The sequence below is a fragment of the Perca flavescens genome, chromosome 23 (assembly GCF_004354835.1).
Source record: "Perca flavescens isolate YP-PL-M2 chromosome 23, PFLA_1.0, whole genome shotgun sequence".
NCBI lineage: Eukaryota > Metazoa > Chordata > Actinopteri > Perciformes > Percidae > Perca > Perca flavescens.
Window position 1 is genome coordinate 4,230,741 of NC_041353.1, and position 20,858 is coordinate 4,251,598.

General features: G+C 42.7%; 1 protein-coding gene across 2 annotated transcripts in view; it reads right to left on the reverse strand.

Moving 5' to 3' along the window:
* srgap1b (SLIT-ROBO Rho GTPase activating protein 1b) overlaps positions 1-20,858 on the reverse strand; it is a 56,826-nt gene that overhangs the window by 30,166 nt on the left and 5,802 nt on the right. For both annotated transcript variants that reach the window (XM_028570505.1, XM_028570504.1), the window contains exon 2: positions 11,434-11,480. In XM_028570505.1, the coding sequence (XP_028426306.1) occupies positions 11,434-11,480 (47 nt within the window). The remainder of the gene's footprint in view (positions 1-11,433; positions 11,481-20,858) is intronic.

Sequence of the window (20,858 nt, forward strand, 5' to 3'; positions counted from 1 at the left end):
CTGCAGCCTGTGATCTGAGAAGTGTCTCGTCAGAGCGCAGTGACATCCCACACCATTCCCACCGTGTTTACCTTCACTAAATCACATGTAAAGTGACACCAGGCTGCTGCAGAATAACCACACACACCTCTACACACATCAGCCTGGTCCGTTATAACGCTGTATAGTAATGGGCGATGGAAACCATATGCAATATAAACAATACAAAATTGGCATCGGGTGTTTGAAAACATGGAGGCCACAATAACAAAAGATTTGCTGCGGTTTTCTTACACAAGCATAGAAACAGCACATGGCCAGGTGTTTGTGTTATCTGCAGGACAACGAGCGGGAAAGGACACGGATAAGGGGTTGTTTTTTTTATACATGTTTCAAATATGTTTTAATTTAAAGTATCTGTGCATCTTTGCCTAATACTGAAAGTATTTTCAGTACAGTGTCGGTTCCTTAACTAAACAGACACCAGTTTGTCCTGTTCTCTGCATCTCGGGTGGCATTTAAGAACCAAGGACTTAAACTGAAGTGTAGGGCCTTTTAAAATGGTTTGCACTAAAGGACTGAAACCCAATACTTTAAGCTTATTTCTTTGTTAAAGTCTCTGCAACTAGTGCACTTGAATTTTATTTATCTGCAACATTATGTTATATAGTTACAATGTTGTACAATAAATGTTCTCAAAATTATATACTAGATTTCTTTCTCTTTTAAAAACAATACATTTAGCAGTTTGGCTTTCCTTAGGGTCTATGTAACCTGTCTGAAATGGTTCTATTATAATTTATATATCGTGATATATATTGTTATCGCAAGAGGCTGCAATGTATATCGCAATATGGATTTTAGGCCATATCGCCCATCCCTAACGCTGTATGTTTTTCATGCAGGGGACGTCCGATGACAGCAGCTCATTTATCCTGGGCCTCCTTTCCAACTTTCTTTTTACCGTAACAAAAATGGCGCTTCACATTTTATTGAAGTGCATCACGATAAAAATGCTGCCGAGCCACATTTTACCATATCAACATTTTCTGTTGATGAAGCCTGATGTTAAGCAGGTGTGTTCACTCAAATGTTCACTATGTTATAGACATGTATGCATGTATGTTTATTTTACCTACCTTTGATCAGCTTTGTTGTCTACCTTAATTTCTACTGGAATTGTGTACTCAAAGAAAACTGAAGTCAAATTAGACCGGCCGGTGACCGGAATTGGCCGGTTTTCACGTGCTCGGCGATTTCATGCCGGTCAACGCTACAACTAACTGACAATATAAGTTATACAAGTTACAGTTGTCAAGGACGCACGCACACACGGACGCCACAGCAGAGTCTCTTTTTCCTTTCTCTCAACTTTTCTGCCGTGTGTGGCGCGTATCCGCTCGCAGCGTGAAGCGCGTGTCGGCGCTGTTCTCCCACATGTAGGGAACCTTGTGAATTAACCTTCAACATGTCAGCTGTTTGGAAATTCTTCAGCGTGTGTGAGCAGAAAATAACAAGTTTGCAAAATGCAACACCTGCGAGGAGAAAGTAGGGCGTGGAGGGACGACACCAAAAACAAAAATCACAATTTTTTAGTTGGATATTGGATGTGAAAAGAAGGAAATGGTTCTAACATTGCACTTTAGATGTATAGATGTGAATTTCCCCACACCAAGAGTCATTTATATAGTTCTATTTTATAGTGAGCCATTAACTGTTCAAAAAATTTTCTATGTTCTGTGCAAAATGTTCTATTAAAGAAAAGATAGAAAAATGTTTGCGTGTGCTGTAAATTGGTTAGAAAAATTGAAATCAGAATCGGCTAAAATCGTTATCGGCTGGCCTAACTCAAAGAAAATAAATAATCGGTGCATCTCTATTAACAAAGAGACAAAGTACAGCTGAGGCTGATGGGAATGTCATCAGTTCTGCAGGTATTTGGTCATAAACCAAAGTATTGAACAAATTGAAACTTTGACCCAATGATGGCGCCCAGGGGAAAAGTCAGAGGATCACCAAAGTCTCTATGATTCATCATCTGGGGAAGATGAATGTTGGTACAAAATATCAACGCAATCCATCCAATAGTTGTTGAGATATTTCAATCTAGATAAAAGTGGTGGACCGACAGAGAGACAGACATTGCTATCTATAGAGCCATGCATCTGACATGGCTCAAAGTCTATCAGATATATCAGTTAAAAAATGTCCATTAGGACTTCTCAGAGCCCAAAGTGACGTCTTCAAATTGCTTGTTTTGTCCAAAACCTAAAAGATATTCTGTTAACAGTGACATAAAAAAAGATTCTTCTCATATTAGAGAAGCTGGAAACAGTGAATGTGTAGCATGTTCGCTTGATAAATTCTGTTGAATAAATGTTTAATTTTCTGTTGATCGACTGATCAATTAAATCAGATAATTGTTGAGCACCGCCCCTCTTCCTCCCCCTTCCTTCACTCTCTCTTTAATCCTTTATAATTACTGATGAAGCTGGCCCATCTTCCTCTGAGGAGTCACCTTGGACGGCATCCTCGGACCGCATTAAAATACCCACACACATAAACACAGTCTACACGTACACGCACACGTACACGCACACGCACACACACACAGTCAGTCAGTCAGCATGGTAATGCCTGGCTGAACGCTTCACTGGTCGTGCTGTTTCAGAGCTGATCAATCTGCAGCAGGAGGGAGAGAGCAGGGACAGAATACACAATGATAACCCCACCACACACACACACACACACACACACACACACACACACACACACACACACACACACACACACACACACACACACACACACACACACACACACACACACACAAATCCCTGAGGGGACCCTATCCACTCCACTACCTGTTGTCTTGGCAACCACACACTGTGTGCGAACCATGTGATGAGGAAGGTGAAGACGAGCTCAGATCTGCCGCATCCCCACACACACACACACACACACACACACACACACACCATAGATTTCTATAGAAAAACTGCAATGGCCTTGGTCCACACAAGCCTATGACTCTCTTAATCTCTCTCTCTATTACTTGTGTGTGTGTGTGTGTTGTGTGTGTGTGTGTGTGTGTGTGTGTGTGTGTGTGTGTACTGATTCAGGCATTTCTTTTTGCAATGTTAGCTTACTAATTTAAAATGGCTGCCATTTCATGTTGCTCTCACACGCTGCGATGATGTGCAACACTTTCATATAAATGAATGTCTGCTCTGCGTCCCTGAACGCTGCAACACATTTCTCCCCGGGCGGGGAAAACACTCGTTTCTGATTGGCTCGTGGGCCAAATGGGACATCCCAAATATGGTTTGAGATGTCCCAACAGTCACAAGGTTTATTCACTCTTGTAAATTGGTGTTAAGCCTCTGTTTGGGCCGTAGGTATCCATGGCAACACCTGCTGATGCTTTATGCTTTGAAAGGAGTAGTCCGACATTTTGCGAGGTATTTGCTTCTTTTGCTGAGAGTAACATGAGAAAATCGATACCCGTCTGTTGCTACAGCTGGTTAGTTTAGCTTAGCATAAAGACGGGAAATAGAGGGAAACAGGTAGCCTGGCACTGCACCATTTAAACTCACTAATTCACACGTTATGGCAACCTCTGCGAATGAATAACGGCAACGCGGAATTGCCATAAACTGCATTTCATCGAGTGGCATCTTGAGGCTGGATCCAAAAGGGATTCAATCCACGTAGATCCCCATGTTTAAATGCCCAACTTTACATGGGGGTGAATCTTTTCATAACTCATCCATTTAAATTTTATCAAGGCTTAAAATTAGGCATTATTAAGGACGTTGGTGCTTTGAGTGACAGGTGGGCTGCTGTCACAAGAAACTGTAGGCATCCAAGCTCCACCTCTTTGCTCACTTTGAAGTCAGGCGAAGTCAGGAACTGCCAAGATGGTGACGGCTGGAGCCACTGGGAGCCTCCCACTTTGAGCTTCATTTTGGTGTTGTCACGGACACTATGTTCATATTTTATACAGTTACAGTTTACTTCATACAACAATCGGAAGTGTAAAACCGACAAATTGCTGTTTTGCGAGGGGTAAGGCCTGGGTATTGCTTAAAAAATAACGACACCAACAGTACCAATACCTGTATCCTTAAAGTGTTACCAATACCAATAAAGTACTTTGTCCGTACTATTTGATACCTTTTTTTATTCAATACCCATCCTGTGAATGAAAGCATTCAGTTGCGTAAAATGCCACCCAACACTTCAACATTAGCTGCTGCGATGGTGGGCCAATCACACGTCGCAATCGAATAACGCTTGCGGTGATTGGCCGCAAGCATAACCATAAAACATAATTTCTTTATTAGATCAAGGTACAAAAAGGATCGAATGCAGGTATCGTTTGACTGGAGACATTTTAATACTACTTGGTTATTTCAGTACTCAGCCCTATCGACCTTACTTACTTACTTACCTTACTCTGTCTAGTTGCGGTCGCCAAGCTACGATTGGACAATCGTGTTTCCTGGGGGAGGGGTTTAGCAGACCATCGGCTACCATCACAAATAAATTCTCAATCAATGCTCTTTCTATCCGAAAATCAGGACTTTTAGTCGTCGTCTATCGTGTACACTGTGGGTCAACTTACATCTGGTTATGAAAATATCTGTCATTAGCGATTTTAAATGTCCAGTTGGCATCTGTGAAAAATGCCCAAAATAACAATAGGTTCCTTTTGTTTCAGGAATTAGACTACTAGATGTTTTACTTGTTTTAATATTGAGTTTTGCAAACATTATTATACCTGTTACAGAAAGCAGGCCTCTTTTTCAACACATTTTCGTTGGTAGAACTTCCTCGCCAGAAGAAATAGCTGCTGTATATTTAACTTTCAAATTTCCACATAGCTAATGACGGTTGTGGTCCTCTTTCCCAAAAGTCAATATATACTGTAGCAGCTAAAGAGCTAATCATCTCAAAAGTGGTGTGCTTGTGATGCATTTCATCTCGTGGAATAAAACAAACTAGCTGCGCGTAGCCGGCTTTTCTTTGCTTTTCTTGCAAATCCCATTCATACTTTCCGTAGGGATTTCAGTCTACACATCAAAGAGTGAACATGTTTAACTTCACTGCTGACAAAATGATGTGAGCCTTCTTTACATAAACTCCTACCAGAAGAAGAGCTGCTCCAGAGACAGAAACATTTCAGCGACTATCAAAAGGATTGCCTTGACATTTCGTACAAACGTTCATGTCGCCGTCATGATGAGTCGTATTCACTTTGGTGATCCAAGCGCGAGGAGTTTACATTTTCAATTACCTGCAAAACTAATGACATTCAGCCTCAGCTGTACTTTGTGATTCCTGCTAATTAGCAAATGGTAGCATGCTAAAGGGCTAAATGAACATGGGGAACATGGTAAACATTACACCTGCTAAAAACACCAGCTTCGTGTTAACATCGTCATTGTGGGAATGTGAGGATTTAGGCTCAAAGCACCGCTGTGCCAAAGGAATTGAGAAATTGCTACTTTACTTTGTATCTCAGTAGCTGTGTTTTGGACCATTAGATTTGGGTATGAGAATATCCTGATTTGCATTTTTCTGCTAATTAATAAACCAAACAATAAATCAATTATTAAGAAAATAATCAGATTAACTGCCTGTTGATGAACTGATAATGCAAATAATTGTGAGCTGCAGCAAAAGGAGTGTGTGAAAGAAAGGCTTGGGTGGCAGAAAAATGGAGGAGTATTCGAGCAGATCCCCCAAAGAGGCGAGATTATATCAGTGAAACTCCTCTGCTTGGATCACAGTCAATTGAAAGTGAAGGAGGACATCCGCCGCACTTTACCTTTTGATGTCTGAAACGCTTATTCTTAGAAACCTCCTTGTGTGTCCTCCTAACACCCCCAAAGACAAGACTCAGCCTCTTTGATCAGAGGAGCTACAGTCGGCACAGAACAATGTAGCACGGGGCGAGGGGGGGGGTATGCAGACAATATACTGGGCATAAAGAATTTGTCTCGCAAAATCTCCCGACTGACTCAATCTGAAAGCTTGGCGGGATGGAGCGCTCAGGTCAGCCGGTTGGGAGGATGATGCACAATCATCAATTTCTAGGAGGGCTGGGCGATATGGAGAGAATCAAATATCACGATATTTTTGACCAAATACCTCGATATCGATACCGCAACGATATTATTGTAGTGTTGACTATTGGTGCTTTCACAAAATATTTACACAATGAAATTTTTGATGAATAATCATCAGTAATGTGGATATAATGACTAAGTGGGTAAAGGCAAATAATAGAACAGCTAGAACAGTCTTCTAAGTTCAGAAATGACATCACTGTACTGTACTGCAGCCTTTAAAACCAGGAAAAGACAACACTTATGCCATATTACGATATTACGATATCCAAAATCTAAGACTAGATCTAGTCTCATATCACGATGTCAATATAATATCGATATATTGCCAGCTCTAATTTCAAGGTTATTTTCTTTGTTTCAAAGTGACATTTTGCAACATTTTTATACAAATACGAAGTAAATTTTGCTGCTTTTTAATCACATTAAATCTCTTATGTTTGCAGCTCCATCAACGCCGCCTTTAACCTGGATTAGTTACATCTTCACTGTGGAGTCCTGGACTAGGGCTGCAACTAACCATTATTTTCATAGTGGATTCATCTGTTGATTATTTTCTCGATTAATCGATTTGTTGTTTGGTCTCTAAAATGTCAGAAAATGGTGTTTACCAAAGCCCAAGACGTCCTCAAATGTCTTGTTTTGTCCACAACTCAAAGACATTCAGTTTACTGTCACAGAGGAGAGAAGAAACTAGAACAATATTCACATTTAACAAGGTGGAATCAGAGAATTTTAAAATATTTAGCGATAAATTTAATAGCTGACAACTAATCGATTAATCTTTGCAGCTCTATCCTGGACAAAGTAAAAGTAGATTTAGTTCAATCAGCTCCTGTTGCTCCACATTAGTGAGCTTATGTCCACACAGGTCGTAAGCAGATCCCCAAAAGGCTGCAATTTGTTGAGATAAGGCAACAAAACATGAAATGAAACGAATACGCTGCAGTAAACCTCAATGTGATCAGCACCTGGAGACGAAGGGTGTCTCCGCAATTCTCTGTAAAGAGTCTGAGCTCCAGCAGTGAAAGGATTATAACTGCATTCTGTTTATACATCTAGAAACAGTCCCGGAAACTGATTTCATCAAAATCGTCCGATAACCCATGTTATCTCCAGTCATAAAAAGCTTTAATCTCAAATTCAACCTGCCTCCTTGTAGTCAGGGCTGGGCGATATGGCCATAAAATAACTTGTGGTGAGAAACGTCATATTTTTAGGACTTTGAGTTGAGCAAGAAAAGACACCACCTTCACCACCTGCGAAGCTGTCATCGTTACGCATGTTCAATAAATACAGGTTTATCAGATACAGCTATGGACTGTCCGAACCAGATGATGTTCAACTACAGACATCCAGTTAAAGTATCCTTTTTTTTTTTTTTTAAATCAAAAGATTTCTCTAACACAGTTCATCTTTTGTACTTATAATTCAATGTGGAGAGTTTCATGTTCATCCAGGCTCTGGTGTTTCACCTGTCACCTCACATCGTCTGTGGGCTAAATGAATGAGACTCTAAAAGCCCTTTTAAAGTAGCCGCAGCCAAGCTGGCGCCATGGTGACGTCAAAATGACGTAGATCTTGCCGGCGCGCAAGCAGAGGTCGCGCACCACTCTTTTTTTTTCTAGCGGCGCGCGACAAAGCGGAAACAGGAAGCATGAACGAGCTCCTGGGCGCAATATTACGAATCCCACTATGGCCACGCCAAGACCCCCCTTTCAATAGCATTTATTGGCCAGGGGTCCATGAGAACGTAAGGTAATGTAACCCCATTTGTTCAGGTCCTATCCCCTGACCAATCGGCTATCCTAACCTTATCGAGCTGCTTCGTAGGGCGGGTCCTGGCGTGGCCATAGTGGGATTCGTAATTTTGCGTCCCGAAATTCAAATCCCACCATGGCCACGCCAAGACCGGCATTCATTAGGGATTCGTAATTTCGCGTCCCGGGCAACCAGATGCCAGGACTTGTAAACTTACTGGGTTAAGATGAGTTCTTTTATGGTCAATGAAAGGCTTGATCCGACCAAGTAGGTCATCCAATCACATCGAAGCATTGACGTCAATGCTGCTGCCAGTTCAGCCGTTGTTTATCTTTTTCTTCTTCTTCTGGTCCGTAGAAATAGCAAAGTCGGTAGCCTTTCCTCATTAGCGCCACCTCTGTTCAGGAGAAGACTGCAACTAGGGTCGCGACCTCCATCGCGGGTATAAATAGTTACGGCAATGTCATGACGTCACATATGCCTGCGCCAGCTGGGCTGCGGTTACTGTAAAACACGCTTAAGAGCAGGGACAGGTTAGACAAAACTCTTATTCCAATAACTTTGTGCAGTCAACTAAAAGAGAAAATTTAATCTACACCATTTATTAATAACTTTTCATGCAAAAATGCCAAACAGTCTGTGGTTCCAGCTTCTCAAATGTGAAGATGTGTTGCTTTCCTTAGTCTTTTATGAAAAATAAAACCTGTTGGGCGGTTCTAATGGACATTCTTCACGGTTTTATGACCTTTTATAAATCAATTAATGCGAGAGTAACAGTCAGATTAATTGATAATGAAAATAATGGTTAGTTGCATCGTCTATTCTCAGATGACTTTGTTCCATCTTCGGTGGATCTAAAACTGGTCACTTCCAGCCGGCGACTAATTCATTAATTATCATTCATTAATTTATTCCTTATTATTGGAATGATCTTATCCATAATCATCTACGTTCACTTTTAGAATGAGAGAAAGTGTTTATATCTTTTATATATATGTCACTGGAACAGGAAGCTCACACCGTCTTCCCCAGGTGACCGTCACCATGACGACCAGGTCCAAGGACATAGGGGCAGAGTACCGCTGGATCATCAAGAAACACACGCACGCACGCACACACACACACACACACACACACACACACACACACACACACACACACACACACACACACACACACACACACACACACACACACACACACACACACACACACACACACACACACACACACACAATTGGTGTGCCTTGGAGGGCCTTTTAATTCGGCCCTCCAGAACATTTTACTCAACCAAGAGTCACTTCATTATCTTCTCCTCTATCTACGCATCTCCATCCCTCCGTTTGCAGGTATTTGCAGATGTGAGGTCACTAATCACCTGCATGCACACGCAGGCAAAAAACAAGAGCTGCCGCCACCGCATGCAGCAGGAAACACCTCATTCCTGCCTCCTCTGCCTGCCGTCTGTCTCTCCTCTCCCCCCTGCAGAGCTCTTTTCTTTCCTCTCGCCCCCCCCCCCCCCATTTGAATTTTCTCATTAAAAGATGCTCCTCATCTCCGTCAGACAGAGGAGGAGGTGTCACACACGCACGCCAGCGAAGTGACGCTCCAAATATCAGGAGCACGCTCGGCTGAGCGGGAACATTATTGAGCACCCAAATATGTAGAGTCAGCACCGTGCATAATCTCGCTGCGTGCGGTTACCTTTCCGCAAGGCTCACCTCAGCACGTGGACTCCACCTCCTCCCCGTGAGAGAGCGCAGCGGCCACCTCCTGTGTATACATTACACAAACCACCTCCTGCATGGACCAATCAGGAGCCAGAACAGGGAGGCAGACTTGGAAAGCACATAGTTACAACGCAGATCTATACGCTCGGCTCTCGGCGGGAGGCGACGGGAGCCGGTCGGCCGAGGGAGCGGGGGGGCTTTATCTAAGCGGTCACTTCAATGCAGGGCATCCCTGAGTGTGTTTTGGCAGGGCGCCAGAGCAAGGGCCGAACACACACACACACACGAGTACAAACAAGACACACACTCCTCACATGGGGGCTGTAACACTCTCCACTACTCTCCATTAAATCTGATCACTCAATTGCTGTCGATTCATCGTGTGCAAGTGTGTGTTGCACTGACGGAAAAAGCACAGCAGGGTGAAGACGAATGAGAAAAGGAAGGAAGGGAAGGAAGGGGGTGGAGTAATTGTGCATGAGAGGAAAGACATTATTTCTGAATGAAGCAGCTTGAATTTTGACGATTGGAACTCAAGAGAAAAATGTTATCTGCCGTAGAGTAAACACTACTTTTCCTCCTCCTCATACTCAGACGTGGATTTAGGCGAGTTGGTTTTAGAAGCTGAGAGTGATGGCTGTGGGGACAGGGACGGGGACGGTGTGGGCGTAGGTGACAAGTGAATATGGAGGTGTGAAGAGCCATGTGGAGAGGGAAGAGCGAAAGCTCAAGACTGTAAAGGAATTGAGCATGAAAGAGGAGGGGTGAAGCAGAATAAATCTGGTCAGAGAGACAAGAGCCTGCGCCCCGGCTGCCTCCAATGGTATTTGCAGGAGAGAATCCGAATGAGATGTCGCACCAGTAAAGGTCGGACATTTTGAACTGTGCCAATCGGGCCTCTACGGCAGGTAAAGAAGTGCACGAGAGGGCAGCTTTATCTCGCGTCACGCCTCTGGCTCAGGAAAACTGAAAATGAGGCAGCCTGTTAAGAGTTGTAGTTGTACTAAAAAGGTCATTTGATTCGTCCGTGCTGCCCCTACGAAGCAGGGGTGGTGGTAACCATGGCGCCAGAGGGAGGAGAATGAGGAGAAGGAGGAGGAGAAGAGGGGGGTGGCCCACGGTCATGGCAACCACTATTTCAGGACTGAGTCTGTCATCATCACGTTAAAAACATGTCCCCCAGTTTAGCATCATGCCATCAGGTGATCACACACACACACACACACACACACACACACACACACACACACACACACACACAGGAATACCAATAGTGACTTCCAGACAGCCAGACACACTCGCCTCAGGTTTGAGTGTAAAACCCACCTACACACACACACACACACACACACACACACACACACACGGGTGAAGGAGATCAAGGGGCACTGCAGAACAGATACACCATCCGCTCCACACACACACACATACACATACTGTACATATATCCCCACCCTCCTCCTCCTCCTCCTCCTCCTCCTCCTCCTCCCCCCCCCCCCCCCCTCAGGCGCCATGCAGCACTCAGGATGAACCCAAAAATCCTGACGTCTCATGGTGAGGTGTCAGCTCCCATACACACCCTGCACAGGGCTGAATGAATCCAGTGCATGGGCATGAGTGGTGGACATGCTGGCAGACAGGTGTGTGTGTGTGTGTGTGAGAGAGAGTATGAGAGTGTGTGTGTGTGTGTGTGTGTGTGTGTGTGTGTGTGTGTGTGTGTGTGTGTGTATATATAGGTGAGAAACGGTGGGTGTGACTGCGAGGATCGGGTGCAGAGGGTGCAAGAGATATTAACGTTAAAAAAAACATCAACATTAAAATGGTCTTACCTTTCACTTGGCTCTCGTATTCCGCGAGAATTTCTTTGTCCTTCTTGCTTTTGTTTGAGTTTGACATGTCGTCACAGTGGAGGTGACCGATCAGCAGGTGAGAGAGAGAGAGAGAAAAAAAAAAAAAAAGAAAATCCCGGTTTATTTCCCTCCGTGTGCACCGCCCGAGGCTTCAGCCGCCAACACGCTGCTTAGATCCATCCAGTGCCGCAACAACACAGCCAGTAGTGGCCCCGCGCCTCCACGCTGAGGAGCGAGAGGAGGAGAGGAAGGAGGAGGTGGCCACGCACGTGAAAAATCACGCACACTTCAGTGAGAAATGACCAACTCGTGACCGTGACCGCAGCTGCTGCCGCGAGGACCCGTAAAAGCCATTAAACAACAACAACAAAAAAACTAAACGAAAAAAATATCTAATGAAAAGCTACAAAATTAGCTTCTGTTATCTTCGCGTGCAGCTCGCGCAAAAAATGCACACCCGCGCGCATGCACACACACGCACCACCGATCTGCAGGGAGGGAAGGACCGGGCACACGCCCACTAGGTAGAAATGCATTGGACCTCACACACACACTCACACTCTCTCTCGCTCTCTCTCTCACACTCTCTCTCTCTCTCACACACACACTCTCTCTCTCTCTCTCTCACACACACACACACACACACACACACACACACACACACACCCCGCTGTTAGTCTCGGTGTTTGATGTTATCTTCACCCCGCCGTAACCTTTAACAGCCGCACGTACTCACTCAGACACTCACACGGGCGGGCACGCGCACACTGACAGACTGACCAGCCTAAAAAAGCGCGTGAGGATAATACCAATAACGGTAAATGAAATGCCGGTGAGGAAATGGGTGTGTCGGCGCTGGAGGCGGGATCAGAGACATGATTGACAGCTGATGTGACCAGTGAGTCACTGAGCATCCTGGACAGCAATTCATGTTGGAAGAAGTGAACTAGGCTTTTTTCAATTTAAAAAAAAAAAAAAAAAATGGAGAAAGAAGGTTGGGAACCTTTTTGTGAATAGAGAAATTTCCATAAAACAAGAACATAAATATATTCTACACCTACCTGGTTCCCAACCTTATTTATTTTTTTTTTTTGGAAAATGAATCTCTGATGATCACCTCTTCAACTTCCTCATCATGTTCCAAATGTGTTGATTTCAACTGATATTAAACTAGATTGTATTTAACTTTTAATGATATCAATCTCATACAAGTTAATTGTTAAGTTTTAGGTCAAGTTTGCATTCGTATAACTACTGCTATCACTTACATTTATCCATTACTTTTAGTAAAAAAAAAAAATATCTATTGGATTTGAAATGGTGGGCAGATAATCAGTTTTGAAAGACTGATCAGGAGCCAAACGAAATTATATTTTCAAATGAGCTCTTGAGGCCCTGTATGGTTCAGTAATCCATTTATGTTTGTAGCCGCCAATCAAAATCAATTTTAATTGTTCGCTTGACTGTCCAATTAGAGTTGTTCAGATACTGATACCAGTATCGGAAATGTCTCCGATACTCCCATGCTCATCAGTATCGGCAAGTATGCGAGTCTGCACCGATTTAGTCTCGCATTGCCAGACCCTCCTCCACAGCACTGCGGAGGAAGGTCTAGGTAGTCCACACAGCATTCCGGGATGGGAGAAAAATGTGCTCTGGTTTATTGGCATGTCTTTAAACCAATCACAATCATCTTGGGCGGCGCTAAGCGCCGGACGGAGTCACGGTGCCTCTGCAAAATAGCCTCGGGAACAAACTTGTTTTGGTGGAACGTGTTTACGTTCAAAAGTTGTTTTAGTTGTGCAACAGAAAACTCAGATTGGACAGATAGTCTAGCTAGCTGTCTGGATTTACCCTGCAGAGATCTGAGGAGCAGTTAACCATAGTCCTCACGAATCCACCGGAGGTTAGAACGCCAACACAAAGAAAGAGGAAGGTGACGGACATCCGGCCGTAAAGAGTGACATCCAGCACCGGACCAATCCCGGAAGTGGAATAGACTAGCACCGATTCGATACCACTTAATTTAGCCCTGAAACTAATTTCCGTTATGACTATCAAAAAAGATAATAAAAGTATGTTCTTTGGCATTCATTCTCTGTCTGTATTTGTCTTACAAAGGGTGTACCTGAGTCAGGCCATACAACGATAGCAATCAAATCACATTCATACAGGGTTAGTAGTGTCCAGCTGTTAAAAAAACATGGTACGCATGGTAACGATGGTAACAGCTCGGCTGTATCGGCCGATATGCAAGTACAGGTATCAGGAAGGAAAAGATCTGTCCAATTACAGTATATGTTCTGTAAATGTTATATTACTTACACTATGGTCTGGAGCCGTGTGTGTTATTTAGTGGAGACTACTAAAAATGTTTTAATTTAATTCTTTTTTTTTTTGCCAAAAAAACAAATGAAAAATCTAATTTTGTTTAAAGAATATTACAAACTGCATTAAAATACTGAACATGAGTAATTCTTAATATTAAATAACTCTCTAATGTTTTACAAAACAGGGAAAGATTAGAGAAAAGTCCAAAAAATGAAAACGGATTTGCGTACAGTATCAGAACTTCTTCTCACGACCCCTCAGATATATCTGGTGCAGGGATTTAGTCAAGACCGCCTTTGTCGAGTCCAAGACAAGTCCAAGACCAGGACTAGTCGAGACCAAGTCAAGACCGAGTCCAAAAAGGTTTGAGTCCAAGACAAGACTGAGTCCAGGACAGAAAAAAAAAAAGTCTTATGCATGACAGTATCAAGACAATCATTTGGGTTATTATTTGTTGATCTAAAAGCAAAAACAGTGTCACAATAGCCAGGATTTGTAAGTGTAGCCATTCCCCTTGATATCATATCATCAAATCTAAAGAAAACAGAATGACATATGGTGATACCTCATAATAGCAGTGCTAGAATGGATACTAACACCAGTCCACTACTATTACCACTGCTAGGTACTTGTACTGAGTATTTGAGCAACTAAATTACAATATAGCTTCCCTCCAGATGTAGTGTAGAAAAGAAGTGACCAGTATTACAGAGTGTACCCCTATGGTTAGTTTATGCCAGGTGGCAATGTTTCACTTTCTCTCCAATATTATTATAAGCATAATAAAGACACCTGGACTCGGTCGAGACCAAAAGCCATATTTGGCAAGACCAATGGCAGAGACCAAGACAAGTCCAAGTCCAAAGACCATAGAAAAACCGGCTTGAGTTCAAGACCGGATTCTAGTACTACAGCCCTGATCTGGTGACCCACTGGATGGCCCAAACCCTAGGTTGGGAACCAATGGACTAAACTGCATACAGTATAATCATTTTGTTGATTGATCAATTAGAGGTTTGGTCTATAAAATGTCAGAAATGTGGCTCAGTGTCAAAGCCCAAAGGCCAAGATGACGTCCTCAAATGTCTTGTTTTGTCCACAACTCAAATACATTCAGTTTACTGTCACAGAGGAGAGAAGAAACTAGAAAATATTCACATTTAACAAGCTGGAATCAGCTTTTCTTCCATAAAATATGACTAAAACCGACTATCAAAATAGTTGGCGATAAGTTTAATAGTTGACAACTAATTGATTCATCTTTGAAGGTCTATTATAAAGTAGTTAAAAGCTCAACCTCGAGCAGCTTCAACAGTAACATGCTGCTCTAACATTGATGCTTCAGGATTATCTATCTAATAATGTCATGAATGATAAAACAGTCAAAGGAGACATGTTACTCCTGAATGAGTCAAATCAGTCACAATGACCAGTTCAGGTGTAATATATGTAACAGTGCGCAAAACAAACATTTCAATCCAGACTGAACCTTCATCAAGTTAAAATCCACTTAAAAAAAAAAAAGATGAATAACCATTCATGGCTATTTGTCTCCACCTTGTGGTTAAATGTGAGAACTTCCGCCTGATGGATTTTCTACATGACCTTTGTGTTGTGTTGACATCCTCATTGTTTGGGATCCCACATTGCCAGACCCTCCTCCAAAGCGTGCTGGAGGAGGGTCTGGCTACTCCACACAGCATTCGGGGATGGGAGGAAAACGTCCTCTGGTTTATTGGCATTTCTTTAAACCAATCACAATCTTCTTGGGCGGTGCTAAGCACCGGAGAATAGTCGCGGTGCCGCTGCAAAATAGCCTCGGGAAGGAACTTATTTTGGTGGAACATGTGCATGTTCAAAAGTTGTTTGAGTGGTGCAACAGAAAACTGAAAGTTTGAAATGCCAAGACAAAAGAAGCCCATGTCTACGGATATCCAGCCTAAATGAGTGAAATCTGGCAGATTTTACGGTGGCAACGGGGCAATCCCGGAAGTGGAACCAATACGGAATATGTATAAAAATTGTAATAACTGCAAAATTAACCACTTCTTTCCCTCCGATATTTTTTCTTGCATTTTGAGAAAGGTGATGGAGTATATAGATAACCATACATAAAATACATGATTACACCAAATATCCAAATACATCTATTTAAATATCTTGTTTATTTATAACAAGCCAGGAGTTTTTTCTGGTGGAAGTTCAGTCTGAGTTACACTACACATGCAGCAAATAATAAGAAAAGAAAGAACTTAAAACAGAAATGTAATTTATCATTTATTTTTGTGTGGTCCAAGAGAACTTCAGTCCTGCGTCTATGCAGGCTGAAATAGCCGAACCGAAGCTAGTATCTCAAATGCTAGTAATTCATTTGAATTTAATAATGTTGTGTAATCAGATTGACTGTTACAGCAACTCTGAACTGGAGTTCATTTGCAGTTCAAGATACACTTTATTGTCCCTCAACGTAGGAAATATAGATTGGGCTTTCACCCACGCTGCATCCATAAAACACATTCCACATACATGAAAGACGAGGTTAAATCGGCTACAGGAAACAAGAAAAACCTTCCAGGCCTGAAAAGTAAAGCCAATGCTTGTTTCTTAAACCTGCATTCTATCTCATTTTCAGCAGGGGGCGACTCCACTGGCTCCAAAAAGAAGTCTGTTTCTATAGACAACGTGACATCGTGACTTTGCGTAAACATACACACCACTTTCTGTACGTCTATGGCGTATACAGCGGACGGGTTGCAGACTGATCTCAATAGGTGGCGTATGTATCACACGCCAATTCATATGCCACTGGCGTATTATCAAGACGCATAATCGCTTTTCGGACGGTTGGGTTTAGGAAAGCAATAACAGGGTTGGGTTTAGGAAAAGTGACACGCGGGACACGATCCCCGGTCTCCTGGGTGAAAGTCCTGTGTTGTTTGACCCATCCCCCCCCCCGACCAACCTCCCTAAGCGGATTTTCGGGCTTTCATACTGCTCACTGCGGCGTAAATTCACACGCAATCGCAAGGTAATGTAAGTCAATGGAGGCCAAACGGCGTGGATAAACACGCTAAAAAGACAGTATGCGTCTTGATAACACGCCAATAATGGCATATCAATCAAATCAGTCTGGATACATGAAGGTTCGGGACACTTTGATGACTAATACACAAGCATCTATTGCTTTTGAGTGAGGAGAGGCAGCACAGTTGTGTAACCACGATGTGCTATTGCACATACCACGGTTTGAAAAAGTCAAGGTTTAAAAAGCACTTACATTTTCTTCATACCGTTCCTAAGGTATGAGCTGTTTTTTATGAGTGGTCAAGGAGAGAAACTGCACTCTAGTAATCTGTCTCCCTGCCAGTGTGCAGTTTGTTAAAAATAAAATACATTGTGTTCAATGGGAAAAAAAGTGTTGTTCTTTTACCCAGACACCCAAAAATAATACATTTTAAATCTTAATTTTAAATGATCATACCGTCAGAATCGTATACCGGCCCATGCCTAGTGACGTGCCAAACTCTGATGGTGGGGGCCTTTCCCCACATGCATATATCTTTCCCTCAAGCTGTCAAGTGTGTTATGCCAAAACAAAAGATGCTCACCTAAAACCTAGTGAAGTCTCTATCCCTCTCTGGGATGTACTGTATGCTAAAGTGTGTCCACCAACCTCCAAAAAAGGAGACAGTCCTGGAGCAAACCATTGTCTTATCATGCAGCTGCCCAGACTCAAGACACAAACATAATCATACGTGAACAGGTTTGGTTATTAGAGACTGGCTTGAATATTCTCATCCCCTGACCTGTGGCCTATGAATGACATGATGTTGTTTAAGTTTTCCCCCTTTTCCCATATTACTACCACAACGTGGTGTTCTTGGATATTCCACCACTAGCAGGATTACGGGAAAACTACTGTCCCAACTCCCATGAAACTTGGAAGGTTGCAGCATGAGCCATGATGAAACCCATGCGGGACACGATCAAATTCTGGAGGGCGGAAATTAATAAATCTTTTTTCCCTTTCGTTTACATTGTGAAATAGGGCTTGGCCCTTTCTAGTGTTATTATCTCTACTTCACTTGTATATACATTTAAATTGATGTATTTTTTTACACATACATCTTAATGTTTCTAAAATGTTTTGGGAATTACTCCAAAAAGACCAAAAACTTAGAATTAGGACCGACACGTGCTCTTTATTCTCGGCAGTTTCCTCTTAACTCAGGAGCTACTTCAGGAGCCCGAGGATGTTTTGGGAATACGATCCCTTGGGTTTTAACACAGCTGGCTCATTGACAGATGCTACAGTATGTTCAACCTTACTTTATTTTGTTTATTTAGAGGCCAGAAGGAGTTGAGTTTTCCAGTAATCCACAAAAAAGCAAGCGCTAAAACAAATAAACACACATTTGTGTAGCGGAAATGTGTGTTTTTTTTACATTCCTGGCCTGTTAAATCATCTCAGAATGATCCCAGCCTGCAGGTTGGGTGAAAAGGGTCTATGGCTGCTACACTACTGATTGTAGTGAATGACTACAGCGTGGATGCATTCACAGAATCACATTGATCTGTTCGGTTTTCTCCCCGCGTCTCCCCCTTCCCTCGTAAACCTCTTTCAGCACTACTTTTGTAAAGCCTGCATTTGTTTTGTTCTCCTAATCAATACCAGACACCACTTACCTCAGAAGCCCAGTGTGCTGTTAATGTGTAAGGAATGTGTTTACAGAGATGAGCGGTACTGGAACGCCCTAGCTGCATTTCAGCTGTAATTTGAAGGAAAAAGGAAGGACTCCCGGCTGTTTTGTTGTCCTTGTTAGAAGTTAGAGTTATCTTTCTCTGAGGGTCATCTGTTCCTTCCATGTTTTACCGTTGATGGAGGATGGAGTCTGACAGAGAGGTCAGCAGAAGGAATGTATGCTGATCTTAAAACCTTATGTATGTGTAAGAGTTACATTGTTGGGAAAAATTCCAGCAGCAGGTTTGCCCTCAAGCTGTTTTTCATGTTTATCTGTGTTTTTTGTCCCCAATGGCGCCTTCCAGGCAGCGCTGCCTGGTAGGCACAGTTGGGAGGCACTGGTTATGGTTAAGGTTAGGGTTAGGGTTAAGGTTAAGATTAGGGTTAGGTGCCTTGAAAGCAGCGGTCGCGGTGCTGCCTGGAAGGAGCAGTTGGGGGCAAAAAACACCATTGAGTGTTTTTCACTCACACTTGAGGTTTTGTTACCTTGCATGGCAGATGGATTCTCGCGATATCACAAGATCACACAAAAAAAAATCCATCCTGTCATGCTTCAAGCTGAGCTGTTTTAGAACAGAAACGCCCCAACTTATGCCGACCTCACACCAAACGACTTTTCAAGCGATTCCACCATCGCAGACTAATTTCCCATATTGTAATTAAATCATGAGTCTTGCTATAGTTGGGGTGCTCCTGTCATCTTAATCGTTTGGTGTAAGGTGGTCATAAAACTCAGTCCGAGTCAGTCTTTTGCCGACTTGACGTTCCGACAAAATCAAACATGTTTAATAAAGTTTTAAAAGGTCCCATGGCATGAAAATTTCACTTTATGAGTTTTTTTAACATTAATATGCATTTCCCTCAGCCTGCCTATGGTCCCCCAGTGGCTAGTAATGGCGATAGGTGTAAACCGAGCCCTGGGTATCCTGCTCTGCCTTTGAGAAAATGAAAGCTCAGATGGGCCGATCAGGAATCTTCTCCTTATGAGGTCATAAGGGGAAAGGTTACCTCCCATTTCTCTGCTTTGCCCACCCAGAGAATTTGGCCCACCCATGAAAGAGAGAGACATCATGGCTTTCAAACGAGCAAAGTGGCAGTTGGTCAAGGCCACACCCCCCACTCTCCACCTTTCCCCCCCTCTCTCCTCCTCAATAGCTACAGACACAGAAATGGCACATACTAAGGAACGCTCATTGTGGGACTGGCTCTAGTGGCTGTAATTCTGCACCAAGGCTGAATTTCAGGAAAAAGACAGGTACAGTATTAGGGGACCACTAAGGCCTATATAAAATAGACTTCAGATACAGTATTAGGGGACCACTAAGGTCTATATAAAATAGACTTCAGATACAGTATTAGGGGACCACTAAGGTCTATATAAAATAGACTTCAGATACAGTATTAGGGGACCACTAAGGTCTATATAAAATAGACTTCAGATACAGTATTAGAGGACCACTAAGGTCTATATAAAATAGACTTCAGATACAGTATTAGGGGACCACTAAGGTCTATATAAAATAGACTTCAGATACAGTATTAGGGGACCACTAAGGTCTATATAAAAGCATCCAAAGAGCACCATGTCATGGGACCTTTAAGTCTTGGTAGTTGTGGAGGTGGCCGTGGTGTGCAGTCAGCTGCAGTGGAGAATAGTGTGGTGATAGATCAGGAGAGCAATGCCAGGTGAGTTAATTGTCTTACAAGTCCATTTGGGAGACAGGAATTGGGTACCATTTTTATACCATTTGTGCAGCTTGTAATGCGCTATCTTTAGTTATTGAGCATATTTTCTTCTTTTCTCTCTTAGTCTTCTTCAGTGTCCTTGCCCCTGGACTAAAACTTAGAATGTTATTCTCCAGTGAACTCTGAAATCTCATAAGGTTTCTTTATTTTTTGCTCTTATGTAGGTGTGTGTCGGGCCTTCAAGGATAAAAAACAAGCACATGACATTTCAAGGTATTTTCTCTGCTGACTGGAGAACACCAGAAGGCGTTGGTGAGGTTATAGCGCAAGCCATGGACGTATAAAAGATGAATAAAATCACAGAGGAGCACAGTGAATATTTCATTCCTCACCTCCGTCTGTGGTGTTAGTCCCATAGTAATGAGGTTTATGTTGGAGAGGCTGTCAGAAGAATACATAATCCTACAAGAGATTAATACAGATACAATAATAATGTATACTTTATTAATCCCACAAGGGGAAATTACAATGTTTTTCACTCTGTTGTTATTACACACATTACACTCTTAAAACTGCTGGGTTAAAAATAACCCAACTTGGGTTATTTTGGTAACCCAGCGCTGGGTCCAATATGGACCGATCCAAC